Below are 21,530 nucleotides of genomic sequence, written 5' to 3' on the forward strand. Positions count from 1 at the left end.
GTGTGTGTGTGTGTGTGTGTGTATGGGGTGAAATCAAAGTCAAAACAACTGGAAAGACGCACAGCGACGTGTGTGTGCACGCATGGTTACTTTGTTACGCGTGCGTGCGTGCGTGCGTTGTTACGCGCAGGTTGTATTTCACGCGTGACAAAAGCGGCGTACGTATGAAGCAGCGTGTGCACGTCTGTCAGTCACTGTTTGACAAATTATGTTACGCGTTCACCATGGGCGTGGTAGTGGGGGGAAAAGTGGACCTGACTACCCAGGGCCCGAGTAGAGAGAGGGGCCCATGAAAATCCTGATTTTTTTTTTTTTTTTTTTGTGATGTTTTTATTTCGAATGAATTGGGCCCTCCAATTAATTGGTGTCATAATTTATTTCAAATATATTGATAACATCAAATGAGAGAATGAACTTAATGTCACAGTTCTCCCAACATATTAGACATTCTGGGGCCCCCCTCTTGGAGATGCAAAATGGTTTAGTCCGCCCAACAGCGACCGGCAACAAGTGTCAGGTCAGACAGTGCGCCCAGATCAGAGACCTGTGTGCAGGACATCATGCTGCCCAAAAAACATAAATCGGGCTATCAGAAAAAGAAAGAGAGGAAACAAAAAGAAAGACGGCAGAACGAGGGGAGGCAGCTGCTGACTGCTTTCTTTCCCAAAGGTGAACCAAGTTAGCTTGTCATGCAAAGTCCAATTAAAGTTAACATAGTCCACTCCAGACAGCTGCTGCTTATATTTGTATGCTCACGTGAAGTCTTTAGCTTAGCTAGCTGCCAACCAGGCTGCTTGCGGCTGTAAGTATAAAGACAATTACAGGCCAGCTAACGTTAGTTGTCAATATTAACCAGTTTCAGAAACAGAGAGTGGTGCAGCCGCAGCAGCTGGAGCAGCAGAAGCAGCAGTGGTCAGTCCTGGCAGCTCTTCTGAAGATGAGATTAGAGATGAGCAAAGACAAGGTGAGATCGTTGTTCAAGTATTCAAAGGCGAGCTCCCCCCTCCGACCCCCCCTTACGTTGGTATATTGGTTCGCGAGGTGGAGAGAGAGAAAGAGAGAGAGTGGTGCTGACTGGTAGAATTGCTGTCTAACTATGAGTTGTTTAGGGACTGTTCGTTATTTATCATCAGTGCCACCGGAGGGATTCACAGGACTTTTTTTTTTTTTTACATGACCCCCCTGTCGGAGTCAGTAAATTTTAACATGACCCTGCATTAAGCCTTATCAAAAGATAAGGCTTAATGCAGGGTCCCCCCCCCCCCCCCCCCAGCCATCGACACGTGACATCGCATCACGTAGCGCGTGACACTACATCATTTCATTTTGACAACCATGTGTGCAACACCTTCTCATCAATCCATGCCATTTATCAGCTGTTATTAAAACCCAACTCATCAATAACATAACCGCGATTTTGGACCAGCTCACATTACACAACAAGCCATTAACAATTAATCCACACTCAAACCGAAGCAACAATAATGTGAACCGTACTCAACAACAACGTATTATTACAAGGTTTACGACAGATATGACAGACAACTGTGTGTGTGTGTGTGTGTGTGTGTGTGTGTGTGTGTGTGTAAGAAAGAGAGGGAAAGAGAGAGAGAGAAAGTACGTAAAACCAGCTAGCTGTTAGCTACCGTAGCTCAGGCGTCGGTCTCCCGTCAGGTAAAAGCTGCCGTTTATTCCTCAAATGTAGTTCATGAAGTTGTCTCCGGTACAGTTATCCATCACTGCAGTTGAATTAGCCGCTAAACTGCTGGACGCGAAAACCGAGGGGGCGACTGTTTGTTTACAATTCACAAAAGCAACGTGAACGTACATGCTGCTCAGACTATGTAGAGTTACGCAATGAGGCAGGCAGGCAGCGTAGCCTCTGTATGGTACTGAAGTTTAACTCACTCACCCATAAAAGACGTGCTAAGCCGCGGGCAGAACCCTTATTGAGTTCTTGGCGAAGCGGTTAGCATCGTCGCCTGCGGTGCGGGAGACCCGGGTTCGAAACCAACTCAGGGCAGATCAGGGCAACATAAAATAACGTTGTGATTCGGGGGCCGTTGCTCTCATTGTCATCAGTGCTTGCAGCTTACAAATGTCCCGTTTTTGTTTTGTTTTTGTTTTCTGCGGGCATTGCAGTGTCCTCCAGACAAAATGTTGAATGACCCCCCCTCACTGACCTTTTTTTTTTAGTGGACCCACCCCTCAACAAAGAATATTATGACATGACCCCCCCCCATTTTCCTCCGGTGGCCCATTCCATAAATAACGAACGGTCCCTTACCTGAAGTTTAAAGTAAGTTAGCCTTTTGGTTCAGTGTGTGTGCTATAGCATTTTGTCTACTAACACAGCAGAGCTGAAAGTGAAACTCCGTGCTGAGATTTAATGAATGATCCATCTAGCAATATTGCTGCTGCATATATCAACATGTAAATAACATACCAATATCACTGTAGGCTCAAGTGCACACTAGTAATATATTAATTGAGCAATAACGCAATTTATTATTTTTGTCTAAAGCCTTAGCATTGCGGTGCAGTGCTGTGCTTAAAAGCTATTGTCAATGTTCAATAAATTCATGATGTTACCAAAGCCAATGAATAATCATGTTAAATAACTGTGATCTCACTATCAATCAAAAATGATTGTGATTCTGATTTTTGCCACAGATAGATAGATAGAGAGAGAAAGAGATAGGTCTGGGTGGTGAGAACATAGAAAAACAATTAGCTATTCTTCTCAATCTGACTGAAAAATGGCTCAATTCAGAACCACTCATCAATATAATCTGATCTGATTGTAGTTGATTGTAGTAGATTGTATAAATACACCCCCCCCCCCTTTTTTTTTCTCTCACACGCCTCGCGGGCATGGATAGGGGCCCACTGACATTGAGAGTGTACAGGGCCCAGAATTTGGTGCTACACCCCTGGCGTTCACACACACGTGCGTTCGCAGGCTCTGTTGCTGCGCGGCCGGAAGTGGATTTGCAGCGCGTGCAACACTGCGCCTCACTTGACGTGTAATGTAATTGGACTTTTTATTTTAGTCAACCAGGGGAGGCAGCAGTGAGCCAGACTTTGCCTGCCGGACGAAATGAAGAAGGAGAAGAAGAAGCAGAAGGAGGAGAAAAAGGAGAAGGAAAAGGAGAAAGGAAAAGACCCATGAGATAATTATATTATAGACAGGAGGAGGCTCAGTGATGTCATGTCTTTTTATGCTCCATGGTTGACACTGATTCTGCATTGATATTTCAATTTCAACCTTCCTGATGGCTCGACAGTTTTGTTACAGTACCTATATAATTATTAATAAAGTGTAAAAAAAAAAAAACTCGGCCGGGACAGTGTTGCAGCCTCTGTGCAGCTATTCAGGTGCACAAACCTAACGCACATCTCCAGCTGGGTCCGTGTAGGTCCGTGTACTTTGCGGCCATTCGATTTTCAATTAGAAATCAAAAATCAAAAAATGAAAAAGTGACAGATTATTTTGTTTTTTGTTTTTTAATCTAACACAAAAAACAAAAAAATGTTTGGTTTTTCATATTTCAATTTTAGGCTCAATCAAAAATACGAAATGGAAAAACAGGCAGCAGGACTGAATTTGATTTTAATATTTAATTTGTGGGGTTTACGTGACCCGGAAGTTTGCACGCAGTCACAAAGATCATACATTTTTAGAGACGTGATCCGTGGAGCTGGAGGGTAAAACATTGGGTCAAGGACAAGACGGGACACTGCACAGAGCAGCAACCACCAAGACTTGTCAACTCACTGGTCATTAAATTAGACACGTCGCCGCCGCCCCCCCCTCCCCCCTTACCGGCTACCGTTCTCAAATAAAAGCTGGGACTCAACCAGACTCTGGTCTCCTATAGGGCCGGGTCTGGCTCCAAGTTTGAGCAAATACATGAGCAAAGACCCGACCAGGTCCGACCAGTGTTGGAGCATGGACCCGATGCGGCCGGACTCACGAACATTAATTCTTTATTAATTATAAAAAAAAAATATTAAAAAAAAAAGAAGAAGAAAAAAAAAAGAAGCCCATAGTTGTGTTCACAGAGACGTGACAGGTGGGGCCAGACAAGCTGGTGATCAGCTGTGGTCATTGAATTGTTAGACACTATAGGCCTAGGTCATTTCAATTTGCGCGTCTGTGTTTTTTCCTTTTTAAAATAGGCTCATTATATGCGGACTGAGACTGAGCGAGTGAGCAATAAGCGCGAGAGAAACAGCTGGTGTGCACCAGATGCAGGTTGACCAGCAAAAACTGAAACGAGACGGTTAAAGTGAGGAAAAACACAGAATATACAATAGGCCTATATGTCCAAAAGACATGTCCGGTCGTCACGACGTGAACGAGGGAGGATCTGATGGTGGCTCAGGTTAGTGATGAGGAAACTGTCACTGCAGCTGCACAGGTGTCAGCAGCTGCTCCAAACAGACACGTTACAAACTTTATTTTGAAGGGACAGATTAGATGTTGATTTTGTTAACAGTGACTTTATTGCACCCAAACATTAAGCATAGCCTATCTGTCGGCTGCTGTCTCGTTTAATCGACCCCCCACAATATTTGTTTGCAGAATGTTGTTGTTGTTGCGGCTGCGATTTTATTCAGAGGATCTACGGGGGGGGGGGACGCTTCACCTCCTACGACATCTAAAGCTTTTATCTTGGTTTAGGTGAGGGATTCTCCAGGCAGGGACTGTTTTCAATGACTGAAATGCTGGCGGAAAAAAAAAAAACAGCGGCGAGAGCTGGATGTGATCGCTCAAAACGTGACAGTGTCTTAATGACCAGTGAGATGACCTAAGTCTTCGTGGTTGCTGCTCTGTGCAGTGTCCGGTCTTGTCGCTGAACCAATGTTTTATCCTCCAGCTCCGTGGATCACGTCTATGAAAACTATGAATTATCTTTGTGACTGCGTCTCTTGATATCGCCAAACTCTAATTGGCAGCTTAGATGAGGGGAATCGCCGTGCGTAATGGTCGCGCGTAATGACAGCTCCTCGCCGGTGAAACACAATAAACTGCGCTACTTCTTGCATGTTTGTCTCATGGCACGGTGGAGCCTACACAGAGGTACACAAACAGGTGGATCAGGAGAACGAGCGAGGAGAACAGTACATGAGGAAGATTAGTTAACGATCAGCTTGTGTGAAAAAATAAACACAGCTGTGAAAATGTATCTATGTGCTCAAATGTATCCATGTGCAACAGTTACAAAGAAAAAAAGTATTTATAGGCCATTCATATACAGTCTGTGGCTATAACACGAGTCACTGGGCTTTTATTTGGAGTTCAGACATTTCCGGTCTGTCATCGGCGTTAATGTGTTGTTTAAGATCAAAAACAAAAAGACAATCAAAATTTGACCGTAATTTGATTTTGGTTTCCTCGTTTTTCCGTTTCAAAACCAAAAAACAAACAAAAAACAACTTTGTCTTTCTGTTATTCTGTTTTAAAACAAAAACAGAATAACGTGGAAAATTAAGTCTTTGACTTTTCTATTGTTTTGTTATTATGATATTTGGAAACTTCGCTCCACAGCGGCCAGGTCCCGGAGCAACTCTCTCCACACCTTGCGTCCGCTCCCCCCCACCCCCCGGCCGGAGCTCCGTGGTCCATATGCCATCCCTGCACCAGAGTTCCCCGGGTCACGCTGCTGATCCGCCCCGCGGAGCAGGCAGCTCGACCCGGGGATGGCATATGGACCACGGTCCACAGCGGCTCAGACGCAAGGTGTGGAGAGAGTGGCTCCGGCCGGCCGCTGTGGCCAGCTGGGACACGGATTATTCTCTCTGTCTTCATTGAACAAATAAATCATGTCATGCAACAGCCTATATATCTGTATCTCGTATTGGATCGACTGCACCATCTACTGGATGAAAATGAAAATGCAACACAGAACAACTAAGTTACACTACGCGTCACGTTACGCGTAGTGGTGCACACCGGGCAGATCAACTTCCGGCTGCGTATGGCGAGTTTATTGTGCCAAATCATGGATTACCAGGAGAAGGAGAAGGAGCAACCTCCCCTCCCGTCGCCGTCTGAACGTGTGGATTTTTGAATGGGAGTGGATGGGACAGCAGATGAGAGACCGGCGGCGACGTCACGGCGAGTGCACTGAAGGAACGTGTGACGGCGGCGACGTGACGGCGGCGTATGTTAGAATTACCAACAAATTTACGCCTGCTCAGGACGTCTGAACTAAGTACGTCGTCACCACAAACGTGTGAAACGACGTGTGAAACTAACGTCGCCACCATTGACTTGTGAAACACACGTCGTTGCTACTACGCCGTCGTCAGACTGCAGTGAAGTTAGTTTTAAGTTGGATATTTGACAGACATTCACTCCTTCTCAACACATTAAAAATCCATATAAAATATAAGATGTGTTCAAATACAATAAAAACAGGTGTGTGTCATAGAGGAGGCTTAGCTCTACCCTCCTGTGTTGATTTTGAGTCAACAGGTCACATGACCTGGGAGTTATTGTGCTATAATGCTCATATTTACTGTATAAAATACATACAAAATTCATATAAAATATTATTTGTGTTTAAATGCTATTAAAACAGGTGAGTGTCATAGAGGAGACTTGGATCTTCTGTCCTGTGTTGATTTTGAGTCAACAGGTCACATGACCTAGGAGTTATTGAGCTCTAACGCCCATATTTACTGTATAAAATATATAAAAAAATTCATGTGACCTGTTGGCTCAAAATCAACACAGAATGGCAGAGGTGAGCCTCCTCTATGACACACACCTGTTTTTATTGCATTTAAACACATTTACTATTTTAAATGAATTTTTAATATATTTTATACAGTAAATATGAGCATTATAGCTCAATAACTCCCAGGTCATGTGACCTGTTGGCTCAAAATCAACACAGGATGGTAGAGCTAAGCCTCCTCTATGACACCCACTTGTTTTTATTGCATTTAAACAAATGTAATATTTTATATGGATTTTTGATTTATTTTATACTGTAAATATGAGCATTAGAGCTCAATAACTCCAGGTCATGTGACCTGTTGACTCAAAATCAACACAGGATGGTAGAGCTAAGCCTCCTCTATGACACACACCTGTTTTATTGCATTTGAACACATCTTATATTTTATATGGATTTTTAATGTATTGAGAAGCGAGTGAGTGAGCGAATGTCTGTCAAATATCCAACTTCAAACTAACTTCACTGCAGTCGTCGTCAGTAGGACAATATTATAGGGCCTGGACTCGATTTAATCTAATTAATTAGAGGCTTTGTAATTAGGCTAATTAATCGAAATTAAGATTAGCCTAGGCTACTGTATTTAATAGCCTACTTAAATCACAGCATAAAGTGATTTGTCCCTGTGTGATGTCGAGGGACAGGTCAGGACAGTCTGAAGACAGAAATCTCTGAGTTTGAAGTCCTGGACAAGTCTGTGTCTTGACCACATGTCAGCTGATCAGCTGCAGCAGTGCAACTCCGCTCTTCTCAGCTCCACCGTGACCATCGCTTTTTTTTTTTCTTTTTTTTTAATGATGCTCCTAAAGACTGGAGGATAGGCTATTGTAACCCCCCCCATCTGGTCAGACAGAGCTTTTTTAGATCAAGTATCATTTGAACCACGAGCCTTCTCATCCCCCTACAGTAGCCTAGCGCACAGCGTCTCCCAGACCATCATATGTAGCCTACTGTAAATTCTCAAAAAGGAGGGGGGAAAAAAGGCGAAAAGGGAGATGCCGGTTGCACTGGGTCAGGTCTGTCTCCAGGTTTCAGCAAATAAAAGCCGGTCTCAATTAGAAGCCGGGTCTGTTTTGTACAAGTTCTAGTGAATGAACAAAACCTCTGAAAGTGCTTAATTCCTGCTACAGTTCTTAAAGACCTGATGGTCCGATCTGATCCGCTATTGCGGCCAGACTCACGTGCATTAATTCTCGTCCATTCTCGAATTAATTATGATTAGATATTATTTCCCATCTTTGCTGAGCTGATTTGTTTTAAATGAAATAGCTAAAAGCGTCCCATAGATGCTTGTCTATTAACATAACCTACTGTGTGACTATAAACTACAGGTCCACAGGTAACTTATGCTTAGCTCATAACCTGTTATGTTCAGAGTTTAATCATAAAATCGGATATAAGGGCGCCGCTGTTTCACCATTTAACTCATTTACAGCTGCGTCACCTTTACATTGAAAGTCCAGTGGAGCTGGATCAGAACGGAGCGTTTGTACGGAGGGAGAGATCAGCTGATCCGCTGCTGTTGACTTTCTCTCTGAGCGTCTCCGCCGAGAGTTGTCTCCACCTATGATGTTCTCCTCACCCGTTGAGCTGAGTGTCAGGAGGTCATTAGCTATAGCCTATATTTTACTTTTATATACAGTCACCACTGATAGAAGTTGTTCGCTCGCAGCAGGACGGATAATCAGATGGATAATCGGTAAAGTTAATAATTTCACTTAATGTGGCCGTGAATAAATTAATTCCGATGTGTCGCCTGTTATATTTCAGTGTTGCCCAAACTCAAATCTTGAATAAGTTTCCACTGTTTTCACATTTAAAAAGGTCTTTGTTTATGAGATTTGCTTGTACCTAGCTGCAGCAGCACCTAAAAACACTCACTATAACCTATCCAGCCTCGCTTCCAATAAAACACACACTCGTGTTATAATTGCGATCAGTGAAATATTTAACAATATAAAACACAATTTAAAATGACAGTTGATGTTGCTCCTAGTTTAAATGGATAAAGCTTCATATTTAAAAGTAGCGCAAGAGCTGTCAGAAAAATTAAAAGCAGCCTCCTCTCGCAGCAACACTGTTGCTTCAGGCTGCGATCGTGCTTTTTTTTTATATCGCTCATACTCTCTCCATTAAAACAATTGCACTCCTCTGGGCTGAAATCATAGAACTTAAACATCATAACAAGAACATTATTGATTACAAGCTCTGTCACCAAGAAATGTATTTTTTTTTATTGTTAATTCTATTGTTCTCTCTTTAGTTAACTCTTATGCTGTCATGTGTAAATCTAGCTATTGTACTGACACCTGGAATGTCTGAATTGTCTGTTGTTCAATAAAGTTGGAAGAAAAAAAAGTAGGCTACGTCGATCCCCTCATTGTCACTTTCCCCAATTTACAGTAATTGAGTGAATTCCAGTCTTTCAATATTGGATTCACTTTTTGTTTTTCTTAGGCCTAAGCTGTGTTTTATATGTACTGACGGTGCTTTGTGCAGCTTAGGCAGTAGTAGCTACTTTTTACAAACTGCAGGTGTGTGTGTGTGGTGGGGAGGAGGGATGGGGGGTGGGGGCGGCGGCGTAGGTGAGGCGACGTACTTATCAACACGTAGGTGAGGCGACGTACTTATCAACACGTAGGTGAGGCGACGTAGTTCAGACGTCAATTCCACACGACAGTCTCCTTTGGCTGGGTAACTATGGCGGGTTTATAGTGCCACATCATGGATTACCAGGAGAAGGAGAAGGAGCAACCTCCCCTCCCGTCGCCGTCTGAACGTGTGGATTTTTGAATGGGAGTGGATGGGACAGCAGATGAGAGACCGGCGGCGACGTCACGGCGAGTGCACTGAAGGAACGTGTGACGGCGGCGACGTGACGGCGGCGTATGTTAGAATTACCAACAGATTTACGCCTGCTCTGGACGTCTGAACTAAGTACGTCGTCACCACAAACGTGTGAAACGACGTGTGAAACTAACGTCGCCACCACAGACGTGTGAAACTAACGTCGCCACCACAGACGTGTGAAACTCACGTCGTCACCAAAGACGTGTGAAACTCACGTCGTCCTAAGTACGTCGCCCCATATATGCCGTCGTCAGTAGCTGCATGTCTTCAGTTTGTTTACTCAGCAAGACATTTTCCAAGACGAAAATGTTTCATTTAGGGCCAAAAATTGAAACAGTAATGTTAATCAATAAAGCAAGCATAATTGACCACAAGTAGGTAGTAGTAGTAGTAGTAGTAGTAGTAGTAGTAGTAATTTATTTGTCCCTGTAGGGAAATTGAGTTGCAGCAGATCACTTGACATTTCATCTAAAAAACAACAACAACAACAACACAGATAAAAACAGCACAGTACAACTTTCACACAGATTAACACTCATCATCAGTGAGTCAGCTTTATGTTGTTTATCGCAGCCTTAACCTGGTCAGACCAGCTGAGCAGGCTATGAGCTGACCAACACTAACAGTGACTATCGATTATTATTAAGGGATTTAATGGCCTGGGGCACTCTGTTTTTAGTAAACAGAGGGGGGCGATATCATAATATTTTTCATCCTTGTGTATGACTAGCCATCAACCTACAATTTGTGAATATCCAACAACTGGCAACAATGCACTTAATTTTTCATGTGGGTATAATGTTTTTAGTGTATGAGGTGCTTGCAAACGTAGCCTACTGTTGTTGAGTTAGTAATGTAGGCTAACAATCTTTTTTTTATGTAGCATAGCCTACTATTCAGCCATCCATCTGTTCCTTTCTGCAAAATAGCAAATTAAACATTCCCAGGACCTTCAGTGTTTTTTTTTTTTGTTTGTTTTGTCCGTACACTACACATATAGATTATAGCATACTGCACACAAATCTAGCCTACACTTCCGGTGAAAATTTTGGACACACTATCCTAGGCTATTTAGCCTACTTGAATTTAAAAGTCCATCTCCAATTGTAACAATGTTTCCCTGGGAATTTCTATTTTTAGAGGCTTCGAATCAAATCCTGGACCTGACAGTGGAGGACACCTCACAGTGCAGACGTCTGCAGCCAGACTGTGTTGGATCTTAAGATAGTCTATAGGCTACATCTTACCAACTAGATGGTGCCATTGTTCACAGGGCAAGTCTGGTAGCTCTGAGTTTTTATTTAACCGTTTCTCTATTTTTTGTGTTTCTGTATGTTTTTGTCGTATTTTGTCTACTGATGACTACTTTACTTTACTACTTACGCTTCTGTCAGTCTGCCACCATTGTAGGCTATGTGTATGAATGAATAATGTTTACTGTAAAGCATCTTTGGGTGTCTTGAAAAGCGCTATGTAAATGTAATCCATTATTATTATTATTATTTTGCATGGAGAGAACATTCTTCAGGACAGGAGCTTCTTTCACTGAAAATGGAGCAAGTCTGGAGGATAACACCCTGTTCCAGATGAGATGAAGATGTGATTTCCTGGTTGCCATGCTGGTGGTGAAAGGGTTGAAGGCCTGGAAGTGGAGATGAATCATGGGAAATCTCTGCCCAACAAGAGTGACCCAGAAACTTGACTTATTTTTTCATATCATAACAACACTTGTGTACATCCCACCAACGGCTACTGCTGAAGTTCTATGTAAAGTTCTGCATGTCGTTGCCAGGATACAGGACAAACCTTCTGAGGCACCTGACTTCAGTCCTGTTTCCCTGATGGACTAGGGGATATGATGGAGAGAGGCACACTGAAGATGGAGGAGGTCATTCTGAACAACTGGGATCATCCACTTAATGGCAACGTGATGGACCACTTAAGAATGGAATGTATCAGATTATAATTTTATTCCAATTTCCTTTCACAGATCTTTCACTCAATCTCTGTTCTTTTCAAAAATACAAAATGTTCCTTTTTCTTTTTTAATTGGCATTAAAATGCGCCAGGTTTTTGAAAATATGACCGAAAATGTCATCTTACATGTCATCTTATAAGAGATTGGAGATTTTTCAGACCCTTGGCTCGAATATGTCAAAGATTAGTATCAAACTGATTCGATGAATTATTCATTTATTTTTGTAGTTTAAAAAAAATAAAAATAAAAATAAACTCACAGTTAAAGCCTATAACGACATAAAACATGTAACATCTGCAATAAAAGTGTCTTTTCTTTTACAGAGGGGGTGATTTTTGCAGCTTTTATTGTTCATATGTCGTGAGTGTCACAAGAGTGACACAAGATGGCGCCATATTACAGTAATGCCGGTTGAAACAGATATAGGGTTTTCAATGGTACTCTAGGGTGTGGTGTTGAGTTGTAGAGCAACAGGCAAACTGACAGATAGACAGTAGTAGAGCTTCCTGGGTCACTTGAGAGAAAACCAGTGTTTATTGCCTATCATGAATAATGACTGTAATTCAAATATTTTAGCGTCCTTATGATACTGATGGTACCCTAATTGTTTAAGTCATCCTTACTTTGAGATTTATAGCTTTAACAACGACAAACATGTTGTTGTGTTTGTTTTGTTTTTTTCTTAGTTTGCCCCCCCCCCCCCAAGAACCATTGTCTCATCTGCATTATACCTGCTTGACTATAGTTTCAGAGAATATGAATGTGACATAAAAACCTATTTAATCTAATGTTAATAGTCAATGAGGATGAGCTAGTAAAGTGAATTGTATCCTCTAATACATGATTTTTTTTAAAAAGAAAAAAAAGAAAAAGAAAAACGATGATGTCTACGCTGGGGTGTCTCTAGGTCAAGACAAGTTATATATATTTATGGAACAGAATAGAATATAAAAAACTTTAATCATCCCCAGGAGGGAAATTCCAATTCAAAGACCATCTCTGCACTTTCAAAGCTGCATTATATGCGACTATAGGCGTTAAGGGGATATATATATATATATATATATATATATATATATATATATATATATATATATATATATATATATATATATATATATATACATATCCCCTTAACTCCTGAATTTATATGCAATTATGTAATAAAAATTAGTGGAGATTATTAATTTGAGTGTAGCACATAGAATAGTTATAAATTTGGGTATGATGCAAATTAGCAACAACAGGCATCAATGGATAAAAGTAGTAATAAAGTAGTAATGAAAACACATTTCCCATCTGAGGTATGAAATTGATTTTATTAATGCCAACGTACAATTTAAATTTATATTGTAATCTGGTTTCATGACAGACATTCAAAACTTCATCATGACAATGATAACAAAACAATGAAAACAAATATGTGCGTGTATGTGTGTGTAGTTCAGTGCAGGACCTGACATGACTTGCCTGGTTGAGCCAACGTCAACCACTTGTTTCTGACTGTCTGTGTATGTCCTCAATGACAGCCCAGATGCAGCATACAGTATGTGTGATGTGTGTGTTGTGAGTGAGTGAGTGAGTGAGTGAGTGAGTGAGTGAGTGAGTGAGTGAGTGAGTGAGTGAGTGAGTGAGTGAGTGAGTGAGTGAGCGAGTACATTTGTGAGCGAAGTAAGTGCAAAACACTCATGTAAATTACTGTGCCAATGAACTGTTCCAGTTCATTACGATCCAATTTTAGCACACAGTTGGTATTTTTTTGTATGCAGTATAGATTGCTCTGTTTCTGTGTTTAGAAGCTCGGTGTCAAAGAAATCTCTAAAGTACTGAATGGGCAGTTTTATTGCATCTGCCTCAGGAAGAGCAGCTTTCCATTTCCACACTGGGACTTCTTTTGCAGAGTTTGGTTTCACTGACTCCCACTCTACCCTCTGTCTTTTCTTTCTGATAGCAGCTGCTCTTGAAGGAGTAGCTGTGCTAGGAAGTGCATCGTCCTCTGCTTCAGTGCTGCTGTCATCACTGCTGCTGCTGCTGCTGCTGTGGTCACCTGGTGTTTAAAAAAAAAAACACTACTGGAAAAAGTGCAGACATTTGTATTTACATATACACAGCATGTTCTCACGGTGACATCCACAAATATGAGGCTAACAATACAAAAGCTGAAAGTCTGTACAGTATTATAGCATTATTACCGCTATTTTCATCACCTTGTGCAGGTATGTACTCGTCATCACTGTCTCACTGTCCATCGCTATCTGCTGGTGGAACCCTGGTTTGTACTCCTTTCCATAGCACGTGCATGCATATTCTCCTGCTTAAAAATAAAGGGCAAAAATTGCATTCATATAACAACATGCTAATTCTATAGTGATTACAGAGAAATACAAGGATTGTATTTGTTATTGAAAGTGTGTGTATTGTTTACATGTAGCCGCTATGGCTAATTTAGCCAATATGGCCGAACGTCGCGAATTCTCGACGAACGGAAAACTTCAAATATATTCAAAAATATTGGTCAAAAGTAATCTATTTGCTTTTGCTAGCTCCATAGACAAACAATAAACAGACATGTATTTTTATTTTACTATACCTTACCTCAAATAAGACAATCCATTCGCGTTTGCGGCTTAGACTCGCTAGCACCAAAACCGGAACGTAAACCGGATGTGGCTCACACTTTGACCGGTCCTACGAGAAACCAGTGATTGCATCATCGAGCTCTGACAGATTACATTCACACATATTTATGTTTCCTTTTGCAAGATAAACAACTCCCTTTCATTTTCCCAACCCCACTTCAATGGATGGATACACGAAGAAAAAGTCTGTGCACTACATGAAAAGCAAAAATGCCCTAAGGTTATTTTCTTTGCTGGACTTACCCTAACGTTCTCTTTTCTTTCTTTTTGTTCTTTGTTGATCAAGATAGCTGATTCAACACTATCTATCACCAATGTGCCTTTAATGTTTGTATCTTGACGATACTTAAAAAAAAAAGATAAACAACTTCCGTTTCTTAAAAGTGACGGCGGAAGTCCGTCCCTAAACTTACGCAAGGCACTACAAATTGCCCTCCGGGGACAATGAAGATCTCTTCACTTGACTTGACTCTTCGTGGGAGTAGCTTTGAAGTTAAAGCAGAGACGCTAAGAACTTTGGTTGCCTCTTCGTTTTGCTAGATGGTTGTGCTCTCAACTTTGCTTCAACATTTTATGCCTGGTTCTTATTGCAATCGTACAACTCTTTTCAACAGAGATGGCTAGGTAAGTTTTAAAAAAAAAAAGTTTTTAAGTAATTTTTATTTTGAATGTTGTACCGTCGTCAGTGTCTTTATCCAAGTCCCTGCCCGATTTCATACAAAGTTTTGTTTTTATTTTCTTTCTTTTTTCTTATTTATTTATTTGCTATTTCACTTATTATGCTGGAGAATTTTACGTTTTAATTTAAGTTACTTCTCAGGTATTTCTCTGTGTGGGTCTTGGTCTTGTAATGTTACTTTGCATTTCTTGCAAATGCGCTCTTACAATCAGGAGCACTTGTTTTCAATTGTAACATATTTTGTTACTTTAGTATGCTATTTTATGTTTTTAGATACGTTATTCAAAGAACCACGTTGTTGTAATCATAAAAACAAAACTTGATTCATCACTGATACACACAGGGAATCCGTGTTATTCACTTTCCATTTCCACAAAAGTTTGTAGGACAAATAGGCTAGTCGGCAACTTGGCTTACATCATCACTGGAGGTGGGTGTTGATAAAGTTAGCCAGCATTAGCTGCAACTGCTAACGCCTGAGGCCTATTTCACGACTTCCGGCCGGGTTTAGGTACAGGTTTCCGTTACAGGGTAAAAGTACTTCCGGTCGCGGAAGCGCAATGGCTGAATCCAAAAATAAAAGCTTCTGCTGCGTACCTCAGTGTACAAATTCAAGAAAAAAAAGAGCCGTGCTTGCATTTCCATTAGTTTCCGAAAGAAAGACCTGAGAAAGAAGTGGGTTTTGGCTACTGCTAAAAAAAAAAACAGCATAGACCAGCATCATTTCCATGCTGGTTTTTCTAGCAGGGTAGGCTATACGAAGAGATGATGGAAAATACTTTGTTTAGCTTGCTTTTAAACGGCAAAATATTAAAACTAAACCGTAGGTCTACACTGGTTTACAACCGTTACTGAATTACTGTATATCAATGTCAGTTCTCCAAAAAAATCTTCTAGCTTCAAGGTTTTATTTGTCACTGTCCAAATGGAAGATTAACAGCTAATCATTAGCCTACTGTAATAATGCCATACATAAAACATATTAAGCAGCAATATGTATTTAATCATCAAAGATGTTCACTCAAACCCACATTATTTGAAACAACCTTCAAACCACACACAGCCAGTACCACTACTAAGCATAAAGTCCGTTAGCTTAATGCTAACTAAGCATAACGTCCGCTAGCTTAATGCTAACGACGGGCTAAAAAATTAGCATCGCTATCGCCGTTCAGCAGCAACTGACAGTGATAGCAGTAAAGCTGCTAAAAGTTTTAATATTCTTTAATGCGAGAACATCGCCGTTAAATCCGCAGCCTGTTGTCAGTTTATCCAGATGTTGCCTGTTAGGAAATGTGCTTGTTTTGGGAGAAATGCAGAGGGAGCAGCGACCGGGGGCTAGTAGGCAGATGCTCGTAGGCTACATCCAGGTAACTTTATCCACAGGTTTTTAGAGGTTTACCGCTGACTGGTTAAACCTTTTTTTAGGAGATTAATGTTAGTCTCACTGATGAAATCTTTTGTGGCGGTCGTATTAGTTTGTTTGAATGAAAAGTGTAGCCACTCAATCGCTCTAGCCGCAGCTGACCGGATGTTGATTTACCCTGTGTGACGTCACTTCCGAATCTCGTGAAATAGGCCAGATTCTATTATTTTTCTCTTGAATGCAATATTTATTAATTAAGGTGTATCTGACCTCAGTAGTCACAATTGTCATAGCCTACACCCGCAACACTTTCCACATGCACTGTAAGACAGAAAATAAAGTAGCTGCATTAAGTTCAGCAACTATTTTTTTCTGCCTTCTTGGTGTAATGTAATGCTGCACATGTTCTATCAAACCATTGTTGCAAGTGTTACATTCTTCGCCATTGTCTGCTGGGGTAACAACATTAGAGTCAGGGACCGGAACAGACAAGCTCATAAATGTATCTGGGAGAGGGAGTGGAGCTGGTGGAGGCTGAAGGCCATCATGACTGACCCCTGTAAAATTTTGAATTTCGCTCCTGGTGATGTTTAAAGTATTTTCTATTCTAGTAGAGCTGTGCTAAGAGCACATTAATAGCACTGATAACACCTGCAATTGCCCCACTAACTGATATCCTTTTTCTTTTTCAGTCCACAGGAGGTGTTGCGATATATAGCAGATACCTTGGATGACTTGGGCAACCAACTGCAAGTGCCCCAAGTAGAGACAGATCGCATCCTTATCAGCTTGGAGGGCATCGGTGATCTCCTAGCGATTTTAGGTGCTTTCGGGGAACTGAGCATTGCTAATGAGGAGCACATCTTCTCTCTATTGCACATGGCAATTATGGAGGTTGAGGGCTGCAATTCTTTCATGTCAAGTGAACAGCTCCAATTCCTTCTGGAAAAACAATTCAAAGTTACAGATATTGCCAAAATCTTCGGCGTCAGTAAGAGAACTGTACGAAGGCGGATGACAGAATATGGACTGTCTGTGCGTCAGACTTATTCTGCCATCTCAGATGATGAACTTGGGCGAGAGATAGCAGACTACATATCTCACTGCCCAAACGCAGGAATCAGAACAGTGACTGGGTATCTCTGTTCAAAAGGAATCAGGTTAGTTACTGTCTCATTTCCTCTATAATGAAATAACTTGTCTATATCTGTCTCTGCTTAAACCACTGAGCATTTAGTGTTAATTTGATCATCTTTATTCCTTATCAAGAGTCCAGCAGTACAGGGTGCGCCAGTCTTTAAAAGCTGTTGATCCTGTCGGAAATTTCCTTCGTGGGCTCCAACTCAACACCACTCCTAGGGTTCCATACTCTGTCCCGGGTCCCCTGTCTCTCTGGCACATTGACGGCAACCATAAATTAATCCGGTAAGAAAATCTATACTTAACACCATTAAACATTACTTTTTGTGTTAGGCTCTAAGATTTCTTAAAGGAGATAAATGTTAAACTATTTTTTTTATAAATGTTTTGTGCCTTTTCACGATTAATATCAGGAAAAAAATAGTTTTGCCTCATTCTTCAACAAATCTCCTCATTACACACAAACTCCACATTTCTTTTTTTTTTTTTTTTTTCAAGAAAGGGGGCGAGGCTTACAGTTAGCCGTAGAAGATTTTTACATATTGTAAGTTATTAGCTGGTTGGTATTACAGTACAGTTGCCTGTCAACACCATTGTTGATGAAAACCTGTGCCAAGAAGAGCTGCAGAGCTGGAGGGACGCTACTTGGCCATGATAAGTTGATGATACGATATGATATGAGCAGTCACTCCAGCCTTCAGCTCGGCCTTTGGAGATCGGCGAAGTTACAGTGTACCGGAAGAGCGGTGTTCCTACTCGCACAAGGAAGTCCCATAATTCTATTTCAGCTGACCTGAATCGAGTCCGGCTTCAGCTGAGGCAACATTCATACTATTAACAGTATTTCTAACGCTTAAATTAGTTCGGTTGAGAAAGTATGCAGTGGGGCTTTAAATTTTTGTCAATTTTTTAATTTAATTTTCAAATAATAGGGTTTAGGGGTTCTATCATGTATAATTGTTTATTATTCCCTCCTAAGTATTTTTCTTCTCACAGCTGGAGAATTGTCATCCATGGAGGAATCGACGGATACAGCCGACGCATTATGTTCCTCAGGGGTAATGCAAACAACAGGGCAGCAACAGTTCTGGAGTGTTTCCTGACAGCTGTGAATCGGCATGGTTTGCCCCACTGTGTCAGAAGTGACAAGGGCGGGGAAAATGTTGATGTGGCAAGATACATGTTGGAGCATCCACAACGTGGACCTGGTAAGATAATTTATTTCTGCTCATTCTCTCTATGGGATCTTGTATAAGCATGCCTAAAACAACTGTAGTGAATATTACTTGTCTCAAAATTTCTATCATTAAGGTTATTCTTTTTTTTTGGTAGGAAAATTTTAATTTTGAAAATCCTTAAGCAACCAATTATATATTTAGTCTCTGTCTTGCTTTTCTGTCCAATAAATATGAAACAGAGAGAAGAAGCCACATCACAGGCAAGAGTGTCCACAACCAGAGGATTGAAAGGCTGTGGCGTGATGTGTGGTGTATGGTTGTGTGCAACTACTACAGCACTTTCAGGCGTCTTGAAGAACTGGGACAACTGGATCCAGATCAAGATCTTCATCTCATCTGCCTGCATTTCGTGTTTCTGCCAAGACTAAATTGGCATCTCCAAGAGTTTATTCGGATGTGGGACAGGCATCCTCTCTCTACCGAGGGAAATAGGTCCCCAGAGCAACTCTGGGTGACTGGCCTGCTATTGGGCAATCAGGAGAATCCTGATACGGTAACATTGATTTCATTGTACAACACATTGTTTCCTCTACCATTTTGTTGGGTGGTTGACCGGCCCCACCAACATGCGACCCGCCCTTCATAGTTCTAACTAAGTCTTTTTCATATCTGCAGATAGATGCAGCAACCTGGGGCATCGACTGGGAGGGACCGGTTGGAACACCTGACCCAGAGGCTGCGGTGGAGGTTCCACAAGCTCCTCTGGATATGCAACAGAGAGTCGAGGGACATTTGAGGCTCCACATTGACCCTTTTCTGACCAGTGAAGAGTTTGGTGTGGACATTTATAGGCAGGCCTTGTCTATGGCAAACAACTTTGTTGCTGCACAAACTTAAAACCTGTGAGGAACTACTAACTATTGCATACCTTGATGTTACATTGTCCCCCTCTGCTGGCCTGGCCGTAACCTCTCCTGTGCTCTCTTTTCCCATCCAGGTGTGTGATTGCTGCGGGGCGTATATAAGGGCGGAGGTTCTGCGCGCTCTCTCTCTCCTCCCTCTCCGGTCCTGCGCTCCACCACTCGACCACGCTTCCTCTCGTGGTGCTCGCGGCTGGCTGGCAGACCTTTTGATTTGGTTTTGTTTCTGTTCAGGGTTTAGGTTCTGGTTCTGTTGGGGATAGGGAAGAAGGTCGGTGCCAGGTCCGACGGCCCTGTGTGGGTTGGCTGCGGTGGCCGTCCTTTCCTTTTTCCTTTTGTTTCAGTTTGCCTGACAGTCCAGCCGCCTCCGTTGCGCACCTTGTTTTATCCCTCCTGTTTGTAACAATAAACCTTTTTACGTGCTTTTGTAACTCCTGTCTCCGCACTTATGTTGCCTCCCGTGAATTTACATGGTGGTCGTTTGGGGTTGTAACACTTGATAATACACCTGCACAATTGCAGCAATGTCATAGCCTCACAAGCCAGACTGTATCATTACATATTTGCTGCCGCTAATAAATGCTAATGTTCCTAGGTGTAAATCATCATAAACAATTAATTTTGAATGAATATAAGATATATTCCAGAGTCATGTCACATACATTGATTTCGCATAAAGAGTCAGTTTATAAATACATGGTTGAAATGAAGGTCAGAAATGCTCAGTTTATTCTGAGAAGTGGGTTTTCCTGTTGGCCTTTGGGAGACAATTTTCTGGACATGAAAAGCTCTTCAAGTTTGGACTTGCAGTCTGTGGTGCAAAAAGAATAACATCTTGACTTGGCTGCTGAGTCAGTATCATTTTAATTCAGATCTTCATTTTATCTTCCTGCTCTACTTAGGTTATGAGAACAACAAATTCTGAATGAAAAAATGTTCTTTAGACATGGTAAGACATTAACTTTGCCTGACACGTGCTATGTTTTTGTTTGATACCCATACTGACCTCATTAGACCAGGTCCAGATCAAAAAGCACTGTAGGCCTACCCAGATTTCTCAAATCCAGACTAGATTAATCTACAGGCCCTGAAGATTCATTCATCCCACAGAGGCTAAACATTCATTATAACAGTTTCTGATCTGTAAAACCTTGATTCTATTTGTTACGTCTAGGCATAGTGTTTTTTTGATCAGGACTATGGTGAGAAAACGGTGAAATCTGCCTTTATAGCATTTTCAAAAATAGAATAAAAGTTTCACAGAAACTGTGTTATAATGAATTCTTAGCCTCTTTAGGATAATCTAGGCCAGATGTGAGAAGTACAGTGATTTTTGACCTGGACCAGGTCTAGTGGTCTATGATGAGAAAACAGTGAAATGTGCCTATATTGCATTTTCACAAATAGAAGAAAGATTTCACAGATCAGAAAATGTGTCTGAATGAATCTTTAGGGCCTGTAGATTAATCTAGTCTGGGTAGGCCTACAGTGCTTTTTGATCTGGACCTGGTCTAATGAGGTCAGTATGGGTATCAAACAAAAACATAGCGCGTGTCAGGCAAAGTTATGTCTTACCATGTCTAAAGAATATTTACATCAAGATGTGTCACAAAACAGACAATCAGTAGCCTACAAACAGTCGCACTGCACGTTACGTTAATTTCCTATCCCCGTGCCGTATCTGAGGCTGGCGAATCGGAGGCTAACTTCAGCGTCGTACAGCAAAATTTCTACAATCGCCATAACTGATTAACATTACTAAAATACGTCACAAAACCTGCAGTCCGACAAGGTATGTGATTACATGATCAACTATTACGTAATTCATAATGCGTCTATGGTCAATGGGGAAATCAAGTTTTTTTTTTTTTTTTTTTTTTGGCCCAAACTTGTTATTGAAGTTTTGTTTAACCTCCATGGGTGCCAGTCGCGAATCAGAAAATTATGAATAGTCTCTCTGAATGATTCTCATAGATTTCTGTAACCTTCCAATTTGGAAAATTCACGCATGCGTCGTGTGAAGTAACTACC

The 21,530-nt window shown here is 41.4% G+C and overlaps 1 protein-coding gene across 1 annotated transcript; it reads left to right on the forward strand.

The window, feature by feature from the left end:
- The first annotated feature begins 18,446 nt into the window (after nt 1-18,446).
- Nucleotides 18,447-19,476, forward strand: LOC146960276 (uncharacterized). The gene is made up of 3 exons (XM_085772468.1): nt 18,447-18,609; nt 18,819-19,132; nt 19,255-19,476. Exons 1-3 carry the CDS (start codon nt 18,447-18,449, stop codon nt 19,474-19,476), a joined length of 699 nt encoding a protein of 232 aa, XP_085628594.1.
- Nucleotides 19,477-21,530: the final 2,054 nt, after the last annotated feature.

This window comes from Trachurus japonicus, unplaced genomic scaffold, assembly GCF_045865225.1.
Source record: "Trachurus japonicus isolate A0001 unplaced genomic scaffold, Traja_1.0 AP030513.1".
Classification (NCBI taxonomy): Eukaryota; Metazoa; Chordata; class Actinopteri; order Carangiformes; family Carangidae; genus Trachurus; species Trachurus japonicus.